Source organism: Nomascus leucogenys, chromosome 18 (assembly GCF_006542625.1).
Source record: "Nomascus leucogenys isolate Asia chromosome 18, Asia_NLE_v1, whole genome shotgun sequence".
Taxonomy (NCBI): domain Eukaryota; kingdom Metazoa; phylum Chordata; class Mammalia; order Primates; family Hylobatidae; genus Nomascus; species Nomascus leucogenys.
In genome coordinates, this window is record NC_044398.1 from 85,988,123 (window position 1) to 86,009,163 (window position 21,041).

Sequence of the window (21,041 nt, forward strand, 5' to 3'; positions counted from 1 at the left end):
TCTGAGGTCCAATGGGAACAGGATTACAAAGGAATTTGAAGGCTGGGGTTGTCCTTGCTCATGCAGAACAGATGGTTCCTAGGTCTATGCTTAGAGCACGCAGTCAGTAAAGCTCAGATATTCCATTAGTCAGAGAAAGAAAGAGGCCATCTGGAGATGGGTCTACACTGGCTTCGGCAGACACATCATAGTGTTGGCATCCTTGGGTGATTGGCTTTCCCTCTCTGGGGTCAACCAGTTACACAACACACTGCATAAAGCAGGGTGAACTTCAGGGTCAGCTGAGCCTGCATTCAAATCCCAGCTCGGCCACGATCAAGTCACGTGATGCTGGACAAGTCACTTGAACAATCTGAGTCCTGGTGCTGTTCTATATGTCATCTTACCAGGATGCCATGGGGACTAAAGCACAAAGTGGGGGCAACTTGGCAGTTGGCTAAACATCAGGTGACTCTGGATCTCAGGTTCTGATGTACTGTGCTCCTCTCTTGATTCCTGGACAACTCTGCCTCCTGGATTCTCATCCAGATACAGAAACCAAGGATTTAGACGGGGGAGAAATGAGTGGGAGAGCTTCACCCCAGAACTATCCGGCAGGTGAAATTACGACCTGTTGGCAAAAAACTCAGGTCCTTGGCCGGGCGCGGTGGCTCACGCTTGTAATCCCAGCACTTTGGGAGGCCGAGGCGGGCGGATCACGAGGTCAGGAGATCGAGACCATGGTGAAACTCCGTCTCTACTAAAAATACAAAAAAATTAGCCGGGCGTGGTGGCGGGCGCCTGTAGTCCCAGCTACTCGGAGAGGCTGAGGCAGGAGAATGGCGTGAACCCGGGAGGCGGAGCTTGCAGTGAGCCGAGATCGCGCCACTGCACTCCAACCTGGGTGACAGAGCGAGACTCCGTCTCAAAAATAAAATAAAATAAAATAAAAATAAAAAAACTCAGGTCCTTTCCTCTCTGCCCCTACTCCCTGTGATGAAAGAAGCATGCGTTTAAATCCTGGCTCCAATCCCCACCAGCTGTGAGACACTGAGAAAATCCCTTTACTTCTCATAGCCTTGGTTTCTTCATCTGTGAAGTGGGAGGCAGTAACACTATCTACCTTCTGGGATTGTTGTGAGAATTACATGAGATAATGCATGGAAATGACTTGGCCTAGAATCCCATGCACAGTAAATGGTCAAGAAATGTCAGCAAATATGATTAGCTACTGGAGTATGGCAGGTCTTAAAAGGCTTTCCCAGGCATCTACTTTGAATGGCTATTATTGACCATGCTGGACAATGACCAGGGTAGGAGCAAGGGAGACAAAATACTTGGAAGATAATAAGAATAATCCACAGAGTCTGTCTGTGTGCCTAATGATCGGACCTTAATCCTGCCGCTTGGGTCCTGTACTCAGTCAAATCTTTGCCCTCATCAATTTTTGAAAGGGTAGAAATGTTCCTCCCTTATCCCACTTTTAATACATGCAGTTCCTCCAGATTGCCCTTGAAAAGAATCCTCACCTGCAGTTAGATGTAAGGAACAGGCAAGGGGAGAATAATAGACTCTACAATAAAGACCACCCACATTGTAGACCACCCCAGGCTCCCAGGATGCACTTGGAGCAACCCAGCGTGGATACCGTCCATACTCTTGGCCACTGGAGAAAAAGTCACATAAAAGACGGCTTTTTTTTTTTCTTTTTTGCCAATAAGCAAAAATGCTCAATGCACTGGACAGGAAGATGCCAGGGTTGGAAACGTCCCATCCACAGACACATAGAGAGCGGCTGCCAAGAGGAAGGAGAATTGTGAGATCTGGAGAGGGAGGGATTCAGAAGAAAATACATTGCAAAATTCATTGTGTGGTCAAGCTGGGATCTGGTGAGAATAACAAATTGGCAGAGGACAGAGACCACATTTATTTCTGTACTATTTAGCCTGGACTCTCTTTTCTTTTGGTAACAGTAGTATAATTCTCTCTAGTGGAAGTGTTTGTACCCCATGGCATCGATGTAAGGTTCATGAGGGCAGAGTTTTAATTTAACTTTAAATTAAAATCAGATCAAATTGAAAATTTAGTTCCTCAGTCCCACAAGGCATGTTTCAAGCTCTCAATGGCCACCTGTGGCCAACGGCTACCATACTGGATGGTACTTATAGAATATTTCCATCACCCCAGAAAGTTCCATTGGACAGTGCTGGTCTAGAGCATTGCCTAATATCTAGCGGAATCTCAATGAGCATTTATTTAATGAATGGATGAATGGCCAAAGTGCTCTATTCTCTGTTAGGCAAAGAATGGATACACGACTCAAGAGAGAATGATCACGTTTTTCCCCAGGACTCTGAATCTTTTTTTTTTTTTTTTCAGTTGTGAAAGAATGAGAAAACAAACAAAATTGCAAGCAAACAAACAATACAGCTAAAAGTTATTTAAGCCAAATGATGGCATCCTTTGGGTGAAGCAGTCACATCAATTCTTGTCCTCCACCACTCCTTCCCAGAAGGTCCTAAGCCCGCAGACCACTCTCGGCTTTCTGCAGAACCTTAGTTTTCATGAGAACTCCGAGAACTCTAGGCTCATTCTGTTTGTCCAACGGATGGTCTAGGTCACTCCTGGCCTTAAGAAGGCTTAAAGAGCTGACCAGCCTAAAATACAGCTCAGGAGACCCAGGACAACTGGCAAGAGGGAAGCAAACTGCATTTCTGCAAAAGCAGGAGTGTGTGCTCCATCAGCCTGAAAAATAACAGGGCTGAGGATATGTTTGTTTTGCGACTAGAGGCAAACAAAACTGTCAACGGCATAATTACTGGCATGTTTTTCCAGTCTCCTTATGAACAACAGTCTGAGCAGATACACCCTTTGAAACTCACACATTATCTGGGTGGAGCTTTTGTTGGATGGTTTCGAACCCAGGAACTTTGGGGTCTCAGGAAGCAGAGTGTGTGTCTCGGAACATCCCAAAGAACAAAAGTGGTTTGGATGCTGAGAAAGCAGAATGCAGGGGAGATGGTCACACCCAAATATCTGAGTGTTGGGCCACCAAGTACGCTTTCCCACGAAGTACTGAGGCTAACATTTTCCAGCACAGCATGTAGCTTCTATTTATTTCTCTAACTATGTGAAAGATGTCTCTCTCTCTCCCTAGACCAGTGGATTTCAGTTCTCACTCGTACAATCACCTGCAGGGTGCAGGATGCTTTAAAAATATATAGATTCTTGGCTGGGCACAGTGGCTCACAACTGTAATCCTAGCACTTTGGGAGGCTGAGGTGCACAAATCACTTGAGGTCATGAGTTTGAGGCCAGCTTGGACAACACGGTGAAACCTCGTCTCTACTAAAAATACAAAAATTAGCCAGATGTGGTGGAGAGTGCCTGTAATCTCAGCTGCTTGGGAGGCTGAAGCAGGAGAATCGCTTGAACTGGGAGGTGGAAGTTGTAATGAGCTCAGATTGTACCACACTCCAGCTTGGGTGACACAGTGAAGACTCTATCTCAAATATATATATACACACACACACACACACACACACACACAGAGAGAGAGAGAAATTGATTCTTGGCATCCACAAGGAATTTATATTCAGTTGATATGGAATGGAACTCCGGATTTTTTATTTTTATTTTTTAAGACGGAATTTCACTCTTGCTGCCCAGGCTGGAGTGCAGTGGCGCGATCTCAGCTCACTGCAACCTCCGCCTCCTGGGTTCAAGCGATTCTCCTGCCTCAGCCTCCCGAGTAGCTGGGATTACAGGCATGTGCCACCATACCCAGCTAATTTTGTATTTTTAGTAGAGACGGGGTTTCACCATGTTGGTCAGGCTGGTCTCAAACTCCTGACCTCAGGTGATCTGCCTGCCTCGGCCTTCCAAAGAGCTGGGATTACAGACGTGAGCCACCATGCCTGGCCAATTTCTTTTATTTTGAGCCTCCCAAGTATCTGGCATCACAGGGGTGTACCACCACACTGGTTAATTAATTTTTTTTTTTTTTGTAGAAACGGGGGTCTTGCTTTGTTGCCCAGGCTGGTCTTGAACTCCTGGGATCAAGTGATCCTCCCACCTTGGCCTCTCAAAGTGCTGGGATAGGCATGAGCCACTGCGCCTGGTGAACTCTATATTTCTGAGAATCACACAGGACCTTGATTTGACCTGGCTGAGAAGCACATCATGAGATGCCAAGCTCCTTGTGGCAGGGATGGTGTCTGTCCTGCTCCCTGCAGAATACCCATAGCCTGGCACATGATGGGTGCTCAGGAAATGGCCTTGAGAAGCAGCTCTATCCTGTTTTAAGAGTCTGGCTCAGCCTGTCTTCTCCTGGGAGACCTTGGAGTCCCCGTCAAAGCACACCTGTGCTAATACCGCAGGTGTGAGGTAAAGAGGGTCTGACCTGGGTGGGGATGAAGGGCATCACAGATGGGGATGCACACGGAGAGATGTCAGGGTTAGAACGAGAATATGCAAGGTCCAGACGGAGCAGCAAGGAAGGGGGCACACAGGCTTCCGGTTGCTAGTACTCAGGAGGAGAGCAGTCCTATTCAGAGAAATGGGGGAACCAGAAGGGTGACTGATATAGGATAGGAAGGCATTTTGGATTCTTTTAAAATGTAGAAGAATCAGGCCAGATGTGGTGGCTCACACCTGTAATCCCAGGACTTTGGGAGGCCGAGGTGGGCAGATCACTTGAGGCTAGGAGTTCGAGACCAGCCTGGCCAACAAGGCAAAACCGTCTCTACTAAAAACACACAAAAAATTAGCCGGGCATGGTGGCACGTGCCTGTAATCCCAGCTACTCGGGAGGCTGAAGCAGGAGATTCCCTTGAACCAGGGAGGCAGAGCTTGCAATGAGCCGAGATCATGCCACTTCACTCCAGCCTGGGTAACACAGCAAGACTCAGTTTCAAAAAAAAAAAAAAAAAAATTAGCCAGGTGTGGTGGTGTACACCTGTAATCCTAGCTACTTGGGAGGCTGAGGGACGAGAATCACCTGAACCTGGGAGGCAGAGGTTAGAGTGAGCCAAGATCGCACCACTGTACTACTCTAGCCTGGGCAACAGAGCCAGACTCTGTCCAAAAAAAGAAAGAAAGAAAGGTTAAAAAGGTCAATTTTATTTTATATGTATTTTATCACTTTTCTTTTCTTTCCTTTTTACTTTTTTTTGAGATGGGGTTTCGGTCTCGTTGCCCAGGCTGGAGTACAGTGGTGCAATCTCGGTCCACTGCAACCTCTGCCTCCCAGGTTCAAGCAATTCTCACTTATTTTATCACTCTCACCATATTTTATCACTTAAAAAAAAAAGAACAAAAGACAAAGAGGGGTCTCCACTCATATTCTTTCTCACATTCACTCAACCCACATCCTTCCTCTAATCCTCTGGCTGCGCCCCTCTTGGCTTACGATTGGCTTTTTTCTGACCCGCTCTCCTAAGACCCTTGCATCTCACGCTTGCTTCTCCGTTCTCTGCTCCAGCTCCTGTTGAAATCCTCCGAGTCTCCTGAACGAGGCTGTTTTGCACAGGTGTGGGGTCCTGGTCCCCAGACAGAAGGTGGCTGCCTGGCTCTGTGTGACTAAAAGACTACATGGCTGCTTGGGTTCAGGAAGCTCCTTATGGCGTCCTTCTAGGACACCTGCTTCTGCCTGGAGGTTTGGAGAAGAGGAGGCTCTGTGGATGTGGCTCTGGGGTCAGCGGAAGCAACTGCTTGTGATCCGGCCTCCCCACTCCCATTTGGGCCCCATTCCCAACTATTCTCCCATGGCAGCCGGTACGATCTCTCAATGTGGCAAATATTGTGACTCTCCCCTAAAACCTCACTGCTCACAGACTGAGGCTTTAATGACCCACTAGGACATCTCAAGTGGCCACATGGGCTTGCCTCGACCTACCTCATTTGTAAGAAGGCAATCCCTCGCCTCTTATGTTTCACCCATAGTTGCCTTCTTTCAGATCCTCAGATATGCCAGGGTCCCATGCTACCCCCTCTTCCTGGGATGCCTGCTCAGAATCTCCTCACACTTCTCCTAAACTCCTACCCAGCATCTACATCTCAGTTCACAGGCTGGCTCCTCAGGGAAGCCAACCGGGCCCTCAGACCGTGTGAGATTCCTTTGGTAAGTGCTCATAGATCCTTCCCTCCTTTTTTTCAGAATGCTTGCCTGACTTTGTCATATGTACACTGCTGTGATCTCTGTGATTAATGTCTGTCTCCTTCCTCTATTAATAACCATGGCTATCACATGGATAACCCCACACTGTGTGCTAAGCACTTTACATATATGGGCTCACTTAACCCTCAAAACAACCCCATGGGGTGGTGCCATTATTATGCTCATTTTACAGATGAAGCAACTGAGACACAGGGACTGTGTATCCAACTTCACACAGCTAGTAAATAAAGAAGCTGGGAGTTGGACTCAGGTGGACTGGCTCCAGCCTGCACCCTAGACCACTACGATGAGGGCAGGGCTGGATATGTTTTTCCTCACCTTTGAGTACTTGCTGCTTAGCACAGTGTCCAACACATAGTAGGTGCTCAATAAATATTTTCTGGGTGAATGGGTAAAGTCAGAAGGAGCCCCATCTCCTGAACTCACCTGTGGAAGTAGAGAAGTATCTTCACTGGGCTGACCTAGGCACTTTCCTCCTCAAAGTACCCCAAGATTGTCATCAGAAGGGGCTTGGTGTTGGGAGAAGGATGAAGGGAAAAAGGGAAGCTTGGACCTCATACTCTACTGCTCCATATTTCTATCTTCAACCTGAATCTTCCCTGGACAATGAGAATCACTGGGAGTTTCTTTCCCTTTCAGCTGAGGTCCAGGGGCTAGCATGGGTAGAGAAGATCCAGTGTGAACGGGAAAGGCCATCACGCCAATATGCTCAGATCTACAATCCCCCATGGCCAAGAAGTCACCAGGGCTTGATTAACAAGACTCCTCCAGCACCACTGCTGGGCAGAGTCCCATATGATGGAGCTGAATCTTCTTAAACCAGATGAGGTCCTCAATTCAGGGCATGCAGCGCAGATACAACATGGCCAGGAGACAGGGGCTTTGGGAAGCTTCAGAATGCTGAGTATATTGACTGACAACTGGATAAACAGATTGTGGTACAAGTATATCAACATGATCGAATATCAGCCATAAAAAGGAATGAAGTACTGCCACATGCTACGATGCAGATGAACCTCAACAATATTAAGCTAAGTGAAATAAGCAGGTCACCAAATGTCATATACTATGTAACTGCATTCATATAAAAGGTCCAGAATAGGCTGGGCATAGTGGCTTACACCTGTAATCTCAGCACTTTGGGAGGCTGAGGCGGGTAGATCACATGAGGTCAGGAGTTCGAGACCAGACTGACCAACATGGTGAAACCCCATCTCTACTAAAAATACAAAATTAGCCAGGTGTGGTGGTGCATGCCTGTAATTACAGCTACTTGGGAGGCAGAGCCAGGAGAATCACTTGAACTTGGGAGGCAGAGGTTGCAGTGAGCTGAGATTGCGCCACTGCACTCCAGCCTGGGCAACAAGAGGGGAGGCTCCATCTCAAAATAAATAAATAAAAATGTCAAGAATAGGCAAATCAAGTCCATAGATACAGAAAGGAGATTAGTGGTTGCCAGAGACTGGGGAGAGGTTTCTGGGAAGTGACTGCTTAATGGGTACAGGGTTTCCTTTTGGGATGATGAAAATGTTTAGGATTAGTGAGAGGATACAGTTGCCTGACGCTGTGAATGTACTGAATGCCATTCGACAATTGAAAGTGGTTAATTTTATGTTATATAAGTTTCACCTCAGTTTCTTTTTATTATTATACTTTAAGTTTTCAGGTACATGTGCAATGTGCAGGTTTGTTACATATGTATACATGTGCCATGCTGGTGTACTGCATCCATTAACTCGTCATTTACGTTAGGTATATCTCCTAATGCTATCCCTCCCACCTCCCCCCACCCCACGACAGGCCCTGGTGTGTGATGTTCCCCACCCTGTGTCCAAGTGTTCTCATTGTTCAGTTCCCACCTATGAGTGAGAACATGTGGTGTTTGGTTTTTTGTCCTTGCGATGGTTTGCTGAGGATGATGGTTTCCACCTTCATCCATGTCCCTACAAAGGACGTGAACTTATCCATTTTTATGGCTGCATAGTATTCTATGGTGTATATGAGCCACATTTTCTTAATCCAGTCTATCACTGATGGACATTTGGGTTGGTTCCAAGTCTTTGCTATTGTGAACAGTGCTGCAATAAACATACATGTGCATGTGTCTTTAAGGCAGCATGATTTATAATCCTTTAGGTATATACCCAGTAATGGGATGGTTAATTTTATGTTATATAAATTTCACCTCAGTTTCAAAAAAAAAAAGATCATGGTTCTACAGTTTACTGGCTGTAGCCTCGGGGTCAAGTTTCTTAACATCTCTGTGCCTCAGTTTCTTCATCTGAAAAATGGGGATATCAAGAGTGCATACTTCAGAGTTGCTGTCAAAACGATGTAAACAAGCTTGTCCAACCGTGCCTTATTTGGTTGTTCTGTTTTGTTTTTTTGTTTTAGGCTTTTAGCAGCCTGAAGCCATGGTTTTTAGTTTCTGTCTCTAGTGATAAGCAGAAAAGAGGGATGAAGAAGGGGCTTTACTGGCCCAACCAGGAAAGGAAACTGAGGAGCCATAACTGTATTCTCTCCCTTGGACACCCCTAAATTGTAAAGCACTTAGAATAATGCTAGGAATGTATGAAGTGCTACATATACATTTGCTGTGGTTGCTGTGCAGTCTTAACTACAGGAATTCTTTGACCTATTCAGGTCCCACTTTAGCAGACTAAAGGGATGTGATCTGTACACGGATGCAGTGACTGTACACGGATGCTTGGACTTCCATACTGCTCATCTTCATTTCAAATCCCAGAGTGACTGGGATCTGTGCTGAACATTATCAAGGGCTTGACTTCCCTGAAAAGCTTCCTCTGCTCTGTGTTAATACTAATTTCTCTAAACTTACTTACCCAGTAGCAGTTGTGTTTTGGGGGCTGGGATTAGGACGAAATATGTGGTAAAGGGCCCTGAAGAGGGCCCAGGACACAGTAGGTGTGCAGTAAGTGTCTTCTCTGTTAGTCTGGGGGTTAGTCTTGCTCAATTAGTCCCGTATAAACTCTGGTCTTCCGGAGACTGTAGAGAAGCCCTGGCCACCTGTTCCCGTCTTTACCAGCTGGTGTTTCCTACTGAGGCACCATGGAGCAGCTCTCTCATGTTCTCAGCCCACGGCTCTGGTAGTATCTCAAGAAAGACATTTGGATCTGCAGTTAATGTAACTTACGCGTCCATGTGGTGGGCCCTGATAGTTTGGACTTTGTTGCTGTGGATACCCAAGAGGCAGAAGTAGCAGGAAAATGTCAACATGGTTTCCCCTGTCTGGTTTCTGTATACATACACTGCCTCACATGTGCAAACATGTTTTGCCCCAAGACACTGGACTTAGGGAAAGACACAGTGTGAGGCGTGAGGTCTCTCTCTCTTTTTTTTTTTTTTTAGATGGAGTTTCACTCCTGTTGCCCGGGCTGCAGTGCAATGTCGTGATCTCAGCTCTGTACCACCTCTGCCTCCTGGGTTCAAGTGATTCTCCTGTCTCAGCCTCCCAAGGAGCTGGGATTACAGGTGCCCACCACCACACCCAGCTACTTTTTGTATTTTTAGTAGAGAGGGGGTTTCACCATATTGGCCAGGCTGGTCTCAAACTCCTGACCTCAGGTGATCCACCCGCCTCGACCTCCCAAAGTGTTGGTGGCATTACAGGCATAAGCCACCACACCCAGCCGAGGTCTCTTACTACAAGTCCAAACCAAGAAACAGGGCAAAGTGCTACTGGCTTCATCTCTTCCTGCAGCCAATCTAAAGTAGGCCAGGTATAATTCCTTGCCTCGGTAAATAGAACATACGAATAAAACCATCATACCTTTTGAGGATTCAAGACCTAGCAGGGCCTCAGAGTTTGAAAGTATCCATTTTCCACTTTCATCCACGTGCTGGGTACACAACCAGCTCCAACCAGAGCCCACGTGGACCAGGAAGTCATGTCAACAGCAGAGCAGGAGCACCTAGAGTCTCTAAACACTCTCAGCTTGCATATGCCAAGTTTAGGAATATTCTTCATGTCTACAAGTGAATCAGTTCTATTGTTTTTCTTGAAACAGTCTCACAGTCTATCTTTGCTTTTCCACCTTTTTTTTTTTTTTTTGAGACAGAGTCTCAGTCTCTGTCACCCAGGCTAGAGTGCAGTGGTATGATCTCGGCTCACTGCAGCCTCTGCCTCCCGGGTTCAAGTGATTCTCATGCCTCAGCCTCCTGAGTAGCTGGAGTTACAGGTGCGCACAACCATGCCTGGCTAATTTTTGTATTTTTAGTACAGACAGGGTTTCATCATGTTGGCCAGGCTGGTTTCAAACCCCTAACCTCAAGTGATCTGCCTGCCTTGGCCTCCCAAAGTCCTGGGATTACACTTGTGTGCCACCGTGCTTGGCCCACTTTTCCCTCTTTTGACAGAGATGTGAGTTCAAGAAATACTTTACTACTCTTTTAACTCTATCAAAGAGAAAAGGGAAAGTAACTCAAGTCCCACAGTTACTTATAACCATGGAGTAATATGGGCATTTATCAACCACTTTCTGTCATTAGACACTGTGGTAGGTCCTTATCATGCAAGATTTCATTGAAACTTCCTAAGAACCCTCTGAAATAGGCACTAATATTGTGTTCATTTTAAGGTGGAGAATTTGAGATGCAGAAAGTTGAAGCAACTCGTGCCGATCCACACGCCCAGTTGGTGGTGGGGCAGAATCTGAAACCAGGATGTCTGCGTCCAGGGCCTAAACAAGGCTAGTGACCAGTAAAGACCAGTGCATCTTTAATATCTAAGAGGGGAAGAATCTGCCCGCCTCCCGACCCCCCACAGTGAGGGTTGTGCAGGGACACAGGGAGGTGAGGTCAAATCACAGAGCAGCTCACAGTGGCCATGTTGGGCTGGCTGGACCCTTAAGTATCCCCCAAGTTTTCAGTGCCTCTTAGAAGTGCCTGACTTGGGCACTACCGCCCCTTTGAGAAGACTCCTAAGTTTGCTCATTCTTTCTGGGATGGGAGAAGTAGTGGTTTTGGAAGCTACAGATGGGGCACCAGATGGAAACTGAAAACCTATCAGCATTGCCCAGGATGAAACCATTCATCTGCAAAATTCATATGTTTTTGTGTAGGGCAACTTCATGAAAACAACAGCAAGAGGAACCAGCAGTGCTTGATGCATAAAGTGCCTCTGGCTATGAGGCTGGCAAAGAAGAGTGGGCAAAGGAATTCGTGGGAGGCACCATGGAAATGAGACCAGTGAAGTAGAGGAAGACAATGAGAAAGGCCAAGAGACACAGAGTGACCAGGGGCACTAAAGCAAAAAAGCCACAAATAAGACAACTCTCTTCTCTGAACCCCAAAATAGGTTGCACACAAGGCCTGAGAAAGGATTTCTGGGTCTCTCAGAGATACAAGATGAGACCTTGGATGTAGCTTACATATAAATGGCTGACATTCATGGAGCATCTTCCAAGTGTCCGACAGGCTGCTAGGTTCTATTATTATATCCCGATTTCACAGAAATTGGATTTACTTGCCCGCGGTCATGCTGCTAGCTAAGTGGCAGAACTCGGATTCGAGCCCTAAGCAGTTTGACGAGAGTGCAGGCAGGCACTCACCCTCCCGGGTGCTGAGCCAAGCTGGACTCTTTAGGGGAAGTGGCCACGCAAAGCAAGCCAACAGTGGCCTCTAGGGGGCAGCAATGCGCATGCCTACCTGGCCTCAAGCGGTCTCTGGCTTAATGCGGGCCCCCAACCTTGGCTGGCATGACCTCTGAGGCCTCCACTGGGAATCCAGAGAAGGAAGAATGTGGGAACTTTGAGCATAGCCCCTAAGACTCAGGAACAGACAACGGGGGTCCTCCCAGGACCATCCTGGACATCCCTGCTGCAAGGCAGTCCAGCCACCACTCCACCCCGCCACAAGCTCATGGGGTGGGATTGCTTCCTTCTGTGCTTTCAAGGTGGCCTGGGGCCATCCTGCCAGTCCAGTTCTGTTGATTTCCCTAAGAGGCTGACTAAAAGCCAGAAGGAATACCAACTTTGCAACCAGACGAAACTGGTTCTAATCCCCACTCCGCCATGCATTCATCACATGACATTGGGCCTCAGTTTGCCCCTCTGTAAAACAGGTTTGTTGTAAGGGTTGAAACAAGTGTCTGCCACGCTAGCTGCTATGCTCAGCATTCTGGGACATTTCCAAACTCAGTCCCTTCATGGAAGATGGAGAGGGAATGTTCCAACCCCTCCTTGCCATGTACTTGTCTAAACTCACTTCTCCTCAATCTTTTATTATACTCTATCCATTGTTTAAATTTCTCAAATGCAACAAGTTTGTTTCTGTGCTACATTGTGCCCAGGCCGTTCCCTCTGTAAGAAATGGTGATTCTCAAGTGGAGGCAATTTTAGCTGCCAAGAGTCAATGTCTGGAGACATCTGTGGTTGGCAAAAGTGGGCAGGGTGTGTTCCTGGCATCTAGTGGGTAGAGGCCAGAGATGCTGCTACCCATCCTGCAATGCACAGGACGGCACCCATGGCAAAGAATTATCCATCCCCAAACATCAGCAGTGCCACTGCTAGGAATCCCAGTCTAGAAGGATCTCTTTCTTATTTCCCTCCCAATGGATCCCTTCTTGTCCTCTAGGTCTCGGTTCAAAGCTGAATATTCAGACACCTTTCTGACCTCCTGATTATGGCCCTCGAGTTTTTCTCCACACCCACATCTTCCTTTTTTTTTTGTTTTTGTTTTTTTGAGACGAAGTCTTGCTGTGTCGCCAGGCTGGAGTACAGTGGCGCGATTTCGGCTCACTGCAACCTCCGCCTCCTGGGTTCAAGCAATTCTCCTGCCTCAGCCTCCCAAGTAGATGGGATTATAGGCACGCATCAACACACCCAGCTCATTTTTGTATTTTTAGTAGAGATGGGGTTTCACCATCTTGGCCAGGCTGATCTTGAACTTCTGACCTTGTGATCCACCTGCCTTGGCCTCTCAAAGTGCTGGGATTACAGGCGTGAGCCACTGCACCCGGCCCACATCTTCCTTGCTTTATGGCTTGTTCACACCTTGCATGATGTGCCTTTGGCACAATCATCTAACTCCATCTTCTCAGCTAGGATACACATTCCATGAGCAGGGGAGGATGACAGGAAGCTGCATCGCTTTTGTTCACAAAATGCACCACTTAGCATGTAGCACGGTAGTTGCTCAGTAAATGTTTGTTGAACAAATGAACAAAATTGTGGTAAGTAAAACTCTACCAGCAATGTTCTATAACCATTCCTGTTTATCCCTCTGTCCTATGGACAAAAGAAAACAGTTGTCTTTCTAGTGCCTGTCATTTTTCTCAGGTTCAAGGGTGTCAGGTGTACCCCGTTCAAACTGACCAGAGATTGTGCCTCCCCGGTACCTTCTGCAGTCTACGGTCTCCCAGCAGATGGCGGGATGCCCCCAAGCGTAGGAATGAAGAAGACCCCCAGTGACCAAGCTGTGAAGAAGCAAGCAGCTGCTACTAGCTTTAAAGAGAGGTCTTCCTTCCATGCTTGTACCTTTTTTGGGTTCTGATTCAAAACTCAAACTCTTGGGAATATGTGACCTAGATATTTGATGCCATTAAAACATGCCTGCTAATATTTTAGGTATAAGCATCATTGTGATGCTGTCTTAAAAAAGAGATCTTATCTTTTCTAGATATATACTGAAATATTTATAGATACAATTCTATGATATCTTATATTTCTTTCAAAATAATCCACTGTTGGGGGAAGAGGATGAAAGTCCAGACACAAGAAAAATGGCCATGAATTAATCTGGGTGACATCTATGTGGGAGTTCATTACACTACTCTTGGTACTCTTGTGCATATTTGAAAGTTGCCTTAATAAAAGTTTTATTTTTTTAGGACCCCTTCATCTAGGTCTCCTGGGAATGCTGAACCCTATGGCCTTGTGCCATTAGAGGGAGGAAGATCCCTCTCTTCACTCCTATCCACTTTCCTTTTCGCTCTTGTCAGCAAATCCAGATGGAAAACACAGTCAAAGGAAAAAGCTGCCCTCCCAAGAGAAAATAACAGCCTGGCACGATGGCTCATGCCTATAATCCCAGCACTTTGGGAGGTCAAAGCAGGCGGATCACCTGGGGCCACGAGTTTGAGACCAAAATGGTGAAACACCATCTCTATGCTACTTCAGAGGTTGAGGTAGGAGAATCACTTGAACCTGGTGGGTGGAGGCTGCAGTGAGCTAAGATCACGCCACTGCACTCCAGCCTGGGTGACACAGCAAGACTCTGTCTCCGAAATATACATATACATATATATATATATATATATATATATATATTTATTTATTTATTTCAGAATATCATTCGAAGTATCATGCCAGTGGCTTCCATCTTGCTTGGACTAACAGCCAAATTCTAGCATCACCACGATCTGGCCTCAAATTACTCTCTGACTTTCTATCTCTTGTTATGCTACCCCTCACTTACTCTGTTACAGCTCCACTGAATCCTGCTGTTCCTCGCACAAGCCAGGCATGGACCCACCTCTGGGCTCAGCCCCTGCCTTTGCCCCTGCCTGGACCACTTCCTCTGTTGGCGTGACTCTCTTTTTCATCTTCTTCTGTTCTTATCCGTGAAAACCTTCCAGGCCACTGTTGGTAAAATTACAACTCTCTCCTACTTTTGCCCTTTGCTTTATTTTTCCAAGATATCATTTAACTTATTTTGTTGCTTGTCTCCCTACTTGAATGGAAGCTTGTGATGGTTACTACTGAGTGTCAACTTGATTGGACTGAAGGATGCAAAGTATTGTTTCTGGCCATGTCTGTGAGGGTGTTGCCAAAGGAGATTAACATTTGAGTCAGTGGACTGGGAAAGGCAGACCCACACTCAATCTGGGTGGGCATAATCTAATCAGCTGCCAGCGTGGCCAGAATAAAAGCAGGCAGAACGTGGAAGGAATACACTGGCTGAGTCTCCTGCCTTTGAACATCGGACTCCAAGTTCTTCAGCTTTGGGATCCTTGGGCCTTCCACCACAGACTGAAGACTGCACTGTGGGCTTCCCTACTTTTGAGGTTTTGAGACTCGGACTGGCTTCCTTGCTCCTCAGCTTGCAGACGGCCTATCGTGAGACCTCACCTTGTGACTGTGTGAGTCAATACTCCTTAATAAACTCCCCTTTATATATACATCTATACTGTTAGTTCTGTCCCTCTAGAGAATCCTAATATAAAGCTCCACGTGGGTTGGAGTTGCCGTCTGTTTAGTGCACTGGTATATCAGCTAATAGAGCTGGGAAAACCACGTGCTCACTCTGTATCTGTTGAATGCATGAATGAATCAATGATTCTCAGGTCCAATCAGAATCCTATCCTGAGAGATCCTGTGGAGACGATGCATCAGTCTCCTTCTACCTCGTGAGTTCCCAGCCATGACCAGCCACAGAAGGACGTCAGACAAGACTGGCTTGGGGCCCTTGGCTGCCTTACCTGATGGGGTAGTCGGCCGCACTCAGGTTGATGAAGAAGTCCCAGGGCCAGTCGGTCATCTCCAGGAGGTCCCGCATGCTCTGCAGGTAGGTGGACAGGAGGCTGGCTCCTCCCCAGATGGTGGCCATTCTCCACGGGGTGACGCGGACGTTGCTGTACTGCCTGGAGACCTGGAGCACTTGCCGATGCAGGTAATTAGAGCGCTTTTCCCAGGATAGAAAGGGTGATGACAGTCAGTGGCCTAGAAAACACCCAGGCATGCCCCTCACCCCTGTCCCCTCTCTGTCTCTTCCCTCCTGGTTGGGCACTTCTGAGCACAGTGGCCTTTGCCAAGGAAATGATCCTAGAGTGGGGTGTCTTTCTGTATTGCAATTCAAACTTGTATTATTTTTTACATTTCAAATTAGCTATTTGAAATGCAGATTCCCTGGCTGCACTTCTGAGCTAATGGTTCACTAGGCTTGGGCTGGTGGTGCCTGGGACTTCAATTTTTTAAATTTTATTTTATTTTATTTTGAGATGGAGTCTCGCTTTATTTATTTATTTAGACAGAGTCTATCTCCGTCACCCGGGCTGGAGCAAAGTGGTGCCATCTCAGCTCAGTGCAACCTCCACCACCCAAGTTCAGGCAATTCTCCTGCTTCAGCTTCCCGAGTAGCTGGGATGACAAGTATGTGCCACCACGCCCAGCTAAGTTTTGTATTTTTAGTAGAGATGGGGCTTCACCATGTTGGACAGGCTGGTCTGGAACTCCTGACCTCAGGTGATCTGCCCACCTCAGTCTCCCAAAGTGCTGGGATTACAGGCGTGAGCCACTGCACCCGGCCAACTTTGCGTTCTTATACATGACAGCTGCATGGGGTCTGAGGAAGACAAGCTGGGAAATGCGGCTCTATCTAAACCCATCTATATTTCAGAGGCAGAATTTCTGTTTTCTGACCCCCCTCCTACTCATTGCTCCTCCATTATCCTCTCACAGGTCTGCTAGAGGCCGACCTTTTGGACAAGACATCCCCCTTTGCCTTCTTGACTAAAGGCATAATTGTGTCACCAATAGAAACCTCAGGGACAAGGTAGCTCTGGAGTCAGCAGGGCTGATGCAGATTTTTGTTAATAAAGTTTTATTGGTACACAGCCATGCTCATTTGTTGACACGTTCTCCTTGGCTGCTTTAGCACAAAGGCAGTGCTGAGTAGCTGTGACAGAGAGTATGTGCCCTGCAACACCTAAAATATGTACTATCTTGCCTTCCATAGAAAAAGCGTATGCACTCCTGGGACAGTGATATGGTTTGGCTGTGTCCCCACCCAAATCTAATCTTGAATGGTAGCTCCCATAATTCCTACGGGTTATGGGAGGGATTCGGTGGGAGATAATGGAATCATGGGGGTGGTTTCTCCCACACTGTTCTCGTGGTAGGGAATAAGTCTCATGAGATCTGATGGTTTTACACGGGGAAACTTGTTTTGCTTGGCTCTCATTTTTCTCTCTTGCTGCCGCCATGTAAGACGTGCCTTTTGCCTTCCACCATGATTGTGAGGCTTCCCCAGCCACTTAGAACTGTGAGTCCATTAAACATCTTTCTTTATAAATTAGTCAGTCTCGGGTATGTCTTTATTAGCAGCATGAAAATGGACTAATACAGGTAAGCTATTCCCACAAAGTATGTGAGAGGCAGGCAGAGGGCACTGGGCAGAGGGGAGAGGTAAGAAACAGCATTCATGGGCTGGGCACAGTGGCTCACACCTGTAATCCCAGCACTTTGGGCGGCCGAGGTGGGTGGATCACGAGGTCAGGAGATCGAGACCATCCTGGCCAACATGGTAAAACCTTGTCTCTACTAAAAATACAAAAATTAGCCGGGTGTGCTGGCATGCACCTGTAGTCCCAGCTACTTGGGAGGCTAAGGCAGGAGAATGGTGTGAACCCAGGAGGCAGACGTTGCAGTGAGCAGAGATCATGCCACTGCACTCCAGCCTGGCGATGGAGTGAGATTCCTTCAAAAAAAAAAAAAAAAAAAAAAAAAAAACAAAAAAAACCCCAAAAGACAGCATTTATCATTTATGAACAGAACTGTAAGTCACAGCTGGAAACTTTGAAACCAACACACACACAGAGACAGCACTCTAGGGCCACATGCTCTGTAGAGAGGCAGCTGGTCAGCTTCGAAGCCTTTTCTGAAAGCAGGCAGCCTGGACTAGCGATGCGGAAGGAGGGTATCAGAGAGGGACCCACAGACCCCGAAGGAAGCCCAGCAAGGGGCGATCACAGAGGCCTCTCACCTTGTCCACATGGATGTAGTAGAAGTGGTCTTTGTGGTAGATGGCCTTGAACATGCGCTGCAACTGCCGAGAGGCGCGGCCGTGGACCACCAGGACAAAGGCGATTCTGACCGGGTTGGCTGGCATGTACTCCACAGAGTCCTCGTCCCACTGCACGTTCTTGTTGGCTTTACCTGGGGAAAATCCAAGAGAACAGAGAGGAGAAAGTGAGGCTCTGCCATCCTTTGCAGGGGTGGGAAGTTTCTCTGGTGCTTCTTTTGGGGACTATTTTAGGGGCACGGTCATCAAATTGGGCCTTAAAACATAATTCAGGCCGGGCGCGGTGGCTCACGCGTGTAATCCCAGCACTTTGGGAGGCTGAGGCGGGCGGATCACGAGGTCAGGAGATCGAGACCATCCTGGCTAACACGGTGAAACTCCGTCTCTACTAAAAATACAAAAGATTAGCCGGGCGAGGTGGCGGGCGCCTGCAGTCCCAGCTATGCAGGAGGCTAAGGCAGGAGAATGGTGTGAAGCCCGGGGGGGCAGAGCCTGCAGTGAGCCGAGATCGCGCCACTGCATTCTAGCCTGGGTGACAGGGAAACTCCGTCTCAAAAAAAAAAAAAACATAATTCAATGCCATTAAGCACCTCTTAGATTCTCACACTGTCAGGCACAAAAGGGGTTAGGGGACCCTGGGGTTGTTACAACATAGTTTCCATTCTGAGGAGCTTAAAAATGCTGGAAGAGACACATGGACACATATTAAGCTACTGAACAAGGCAGGAGGAGGTGAGAGCTGTAAGAGATGTATCTCTGAATGACAGAGGAAGAAGCAGTTAACTTCGAGTTAGTGAACGTAAAGATACATGTGTTGTTTTTGCCTGTCCAGAATTCATTCTCCCTTCTTCTAATAGCACCCAATATATTGTTTGTTTTAATGGTGGTAAGAACAGATAGCATGAAATCTACCCTCTTAATAAATGTTTAAGCATACACTACAGTGGTGCTACCTATTAATACAATGTTGTACAGCAGGATCTTTAAATTTACTCATCTTGCATAACTGAAACTTCATCATCCAATACCTTTTGTGGCATCATCCTCCTCTCCTCTATTCTCAGTCCATATGGGTGGGGAAGACCTAACTCCATCATCAATTTCAGGGGTGGACCTACAGCTTAGGCCTGGCCAATGGGAACGCTGACTCTCCACAGCCACAGTATTGTTTAGAGATAAACATATGACTCAACCAAGTTAATTAACCAATAAGACAGAATGCTAGACTTTTGTTAGAACTACTACATAAGAGAGGTTATCTTTTTTTTTTTTTTTTTTTTGAGACGGGGTCTTGCTCTGTTGCCCAGGCTGCAGTGCAGTGGTGCGATCTCGGCTCATTGCAACCTCCACCTCTCAGGTTCAAGCGATTTTCCTGCCTGAGCCTCCTGAGTAGCTGGGATTACAGGCACGCAACACCATGCCTAGCTAATTTTTGTATTTTTAGTAGAGATGGGGTTTCATCATGTTGGCCAGGCTGGTCTCGGAACTCCTGACCTCAGGTGATCTGTCCACCTTGGCTTCCCAAAGTGCTGGGATTACAGACGTGAGCCACCGTGCCTGGTGAGAGGTTCTTTTTCTGTTACACAGGAGACTAGAATATTCTATGAGCCTTTCTGTTCCCACATGGAGAGAGGTTGCCTGAGAAGAAAACTAACGTGGAGTACATTGCCAAGGGGGGATGAGGGTCCAGGTGCTTGTGGCCTGCCTTGAGCTCCTGCATCAGTAAGGCTACAGATCACCCACTGTCATCTATCATGTTCTTTTAAATCCAAATCCTATACCACATCCACTTGGATAAATAGTCCCAGACATATTTTAATCCGAAAATCAGCCCCAAAGACTTCTCTCTTTCTTTCTCTTGCTTCAGATAAAAACACAGCTTCCTAGTTTAGTTTATTACAATCCCAACTAGAAATCTCCTAGCTTTCCTCAGCCTGATTTCACTTGGGTCCAACCCAATTTCTTAAGAGTTCTGGGTTTACGGGACTCACGACATTCTCAGGGTAGTAGCTGCAAGCGTCCCAGCATCTAAACCGGGAGAACTGAGATGGAGACTGTGGGGCTGGGGTATTAGGACATCGGGAGTCTAAGCTGTCATCAGAAGGCTGAATGGTTGCTGAATGAATGAGGCTCTTTCTATGTAGTTCCAGGAGACAGGACGAGATTGACGTAGATAATGTCCAAATCACACTACACAGCCTCTAAGGCCGGTGTGATCTAACTACTCAGATCTCTGTGCCCTCGATTGGTGGGTCTCACATTCCATCTTGTCCCCTGGCCTTCTTTCTCTTCCTCGAACAAGCTCATTTCTGCCTTAGGACCTTCTCCCTGGCTTCCTGTGACCTGGAACACCCTCTCCCCAGATCTCTGCATGGCTGCATCTTCTTGTCATTAGTTCACAGTCCAAAAAAGGGACTCACCACCACCTCTTTTACTCTCTTTCACCTCACCCGACTTCAACTTTCTGCATACCATGTAACACTGTCTGCAATTGTTTATCTGTTTACTTGCTTATTATCTGAACACATCACTAGAACATTAGCTCCAAGAGATGAGGGGCTATTTTAGCCTTGTTTACCACAGAATCTGCAACACTTGAACAGTATCTGACACACATCTGGTTCTCGGTGAAACAAAAGTTACAGGAAGGCGCATTTGGGATCAGTAAAATAACAATACCTTTTACTGAGCATTGACCAGCCCTTGACATTCATTAGATAATTTAATCCTCGTAATGATCCTACAAAGTAATGCTATTATCCCCGCTTTCCAAATGAGGAAACCACAGCTTAGAAAAGGCCAAGGGATTGGCTCAAGGTCACACTGCTTTAATTAGTTAAGCTGAGATTCAAACACAGGTCTGATTCCAAAGATTATGTCCTGAACCACTAATACGCACCATATGATCATACCTAGAGTTTGGAAGGAAAAGTTTATAACAATTGCTTTTAGTTGCTTGTTGCTAACCAAATACTTTGTAAGTTAGTTATTGCAGGCAGGTAGGCATGCATTTAAGGACTAACATAGGTATTCCAGTATTTCTGTATTAGATGAGATGCTGATTCTAGGTGACTAATAAGGCTGTATCTTTTCATCCATCCATCTATCCCTCCACCCATTCACC

At 46.8% G+C, this 21,041-nt stretch overlaps 1 protein-coding gene across 1 annotated transcript in view; it reads right to left on the reverse strand.

Moving 5' to 3' along the window:
* Positions 1-21,041, reverse strand: part of XYLT1 (xylosyltransferase 1) — a 371,622-nt gene that overhangs the window by 79,781 nt on the left and 270,800 nt on the right. The window contains exons 4-5 of the mRNA XM_012497124.2: positions 17,879-18,051; positions 15,597-15,799 (exon numbers count right to left, since the gene is read on the reverse strand). Coding sequence (XP_012352578.2) covers positions 15,597-15,799; positions 17,879-18,051 — 376 coding nt within the window. The remainder of the gene's footprint in view (positions 1-15,596; positions 15,800-17,878; positions 18,052-21,041) is intronic.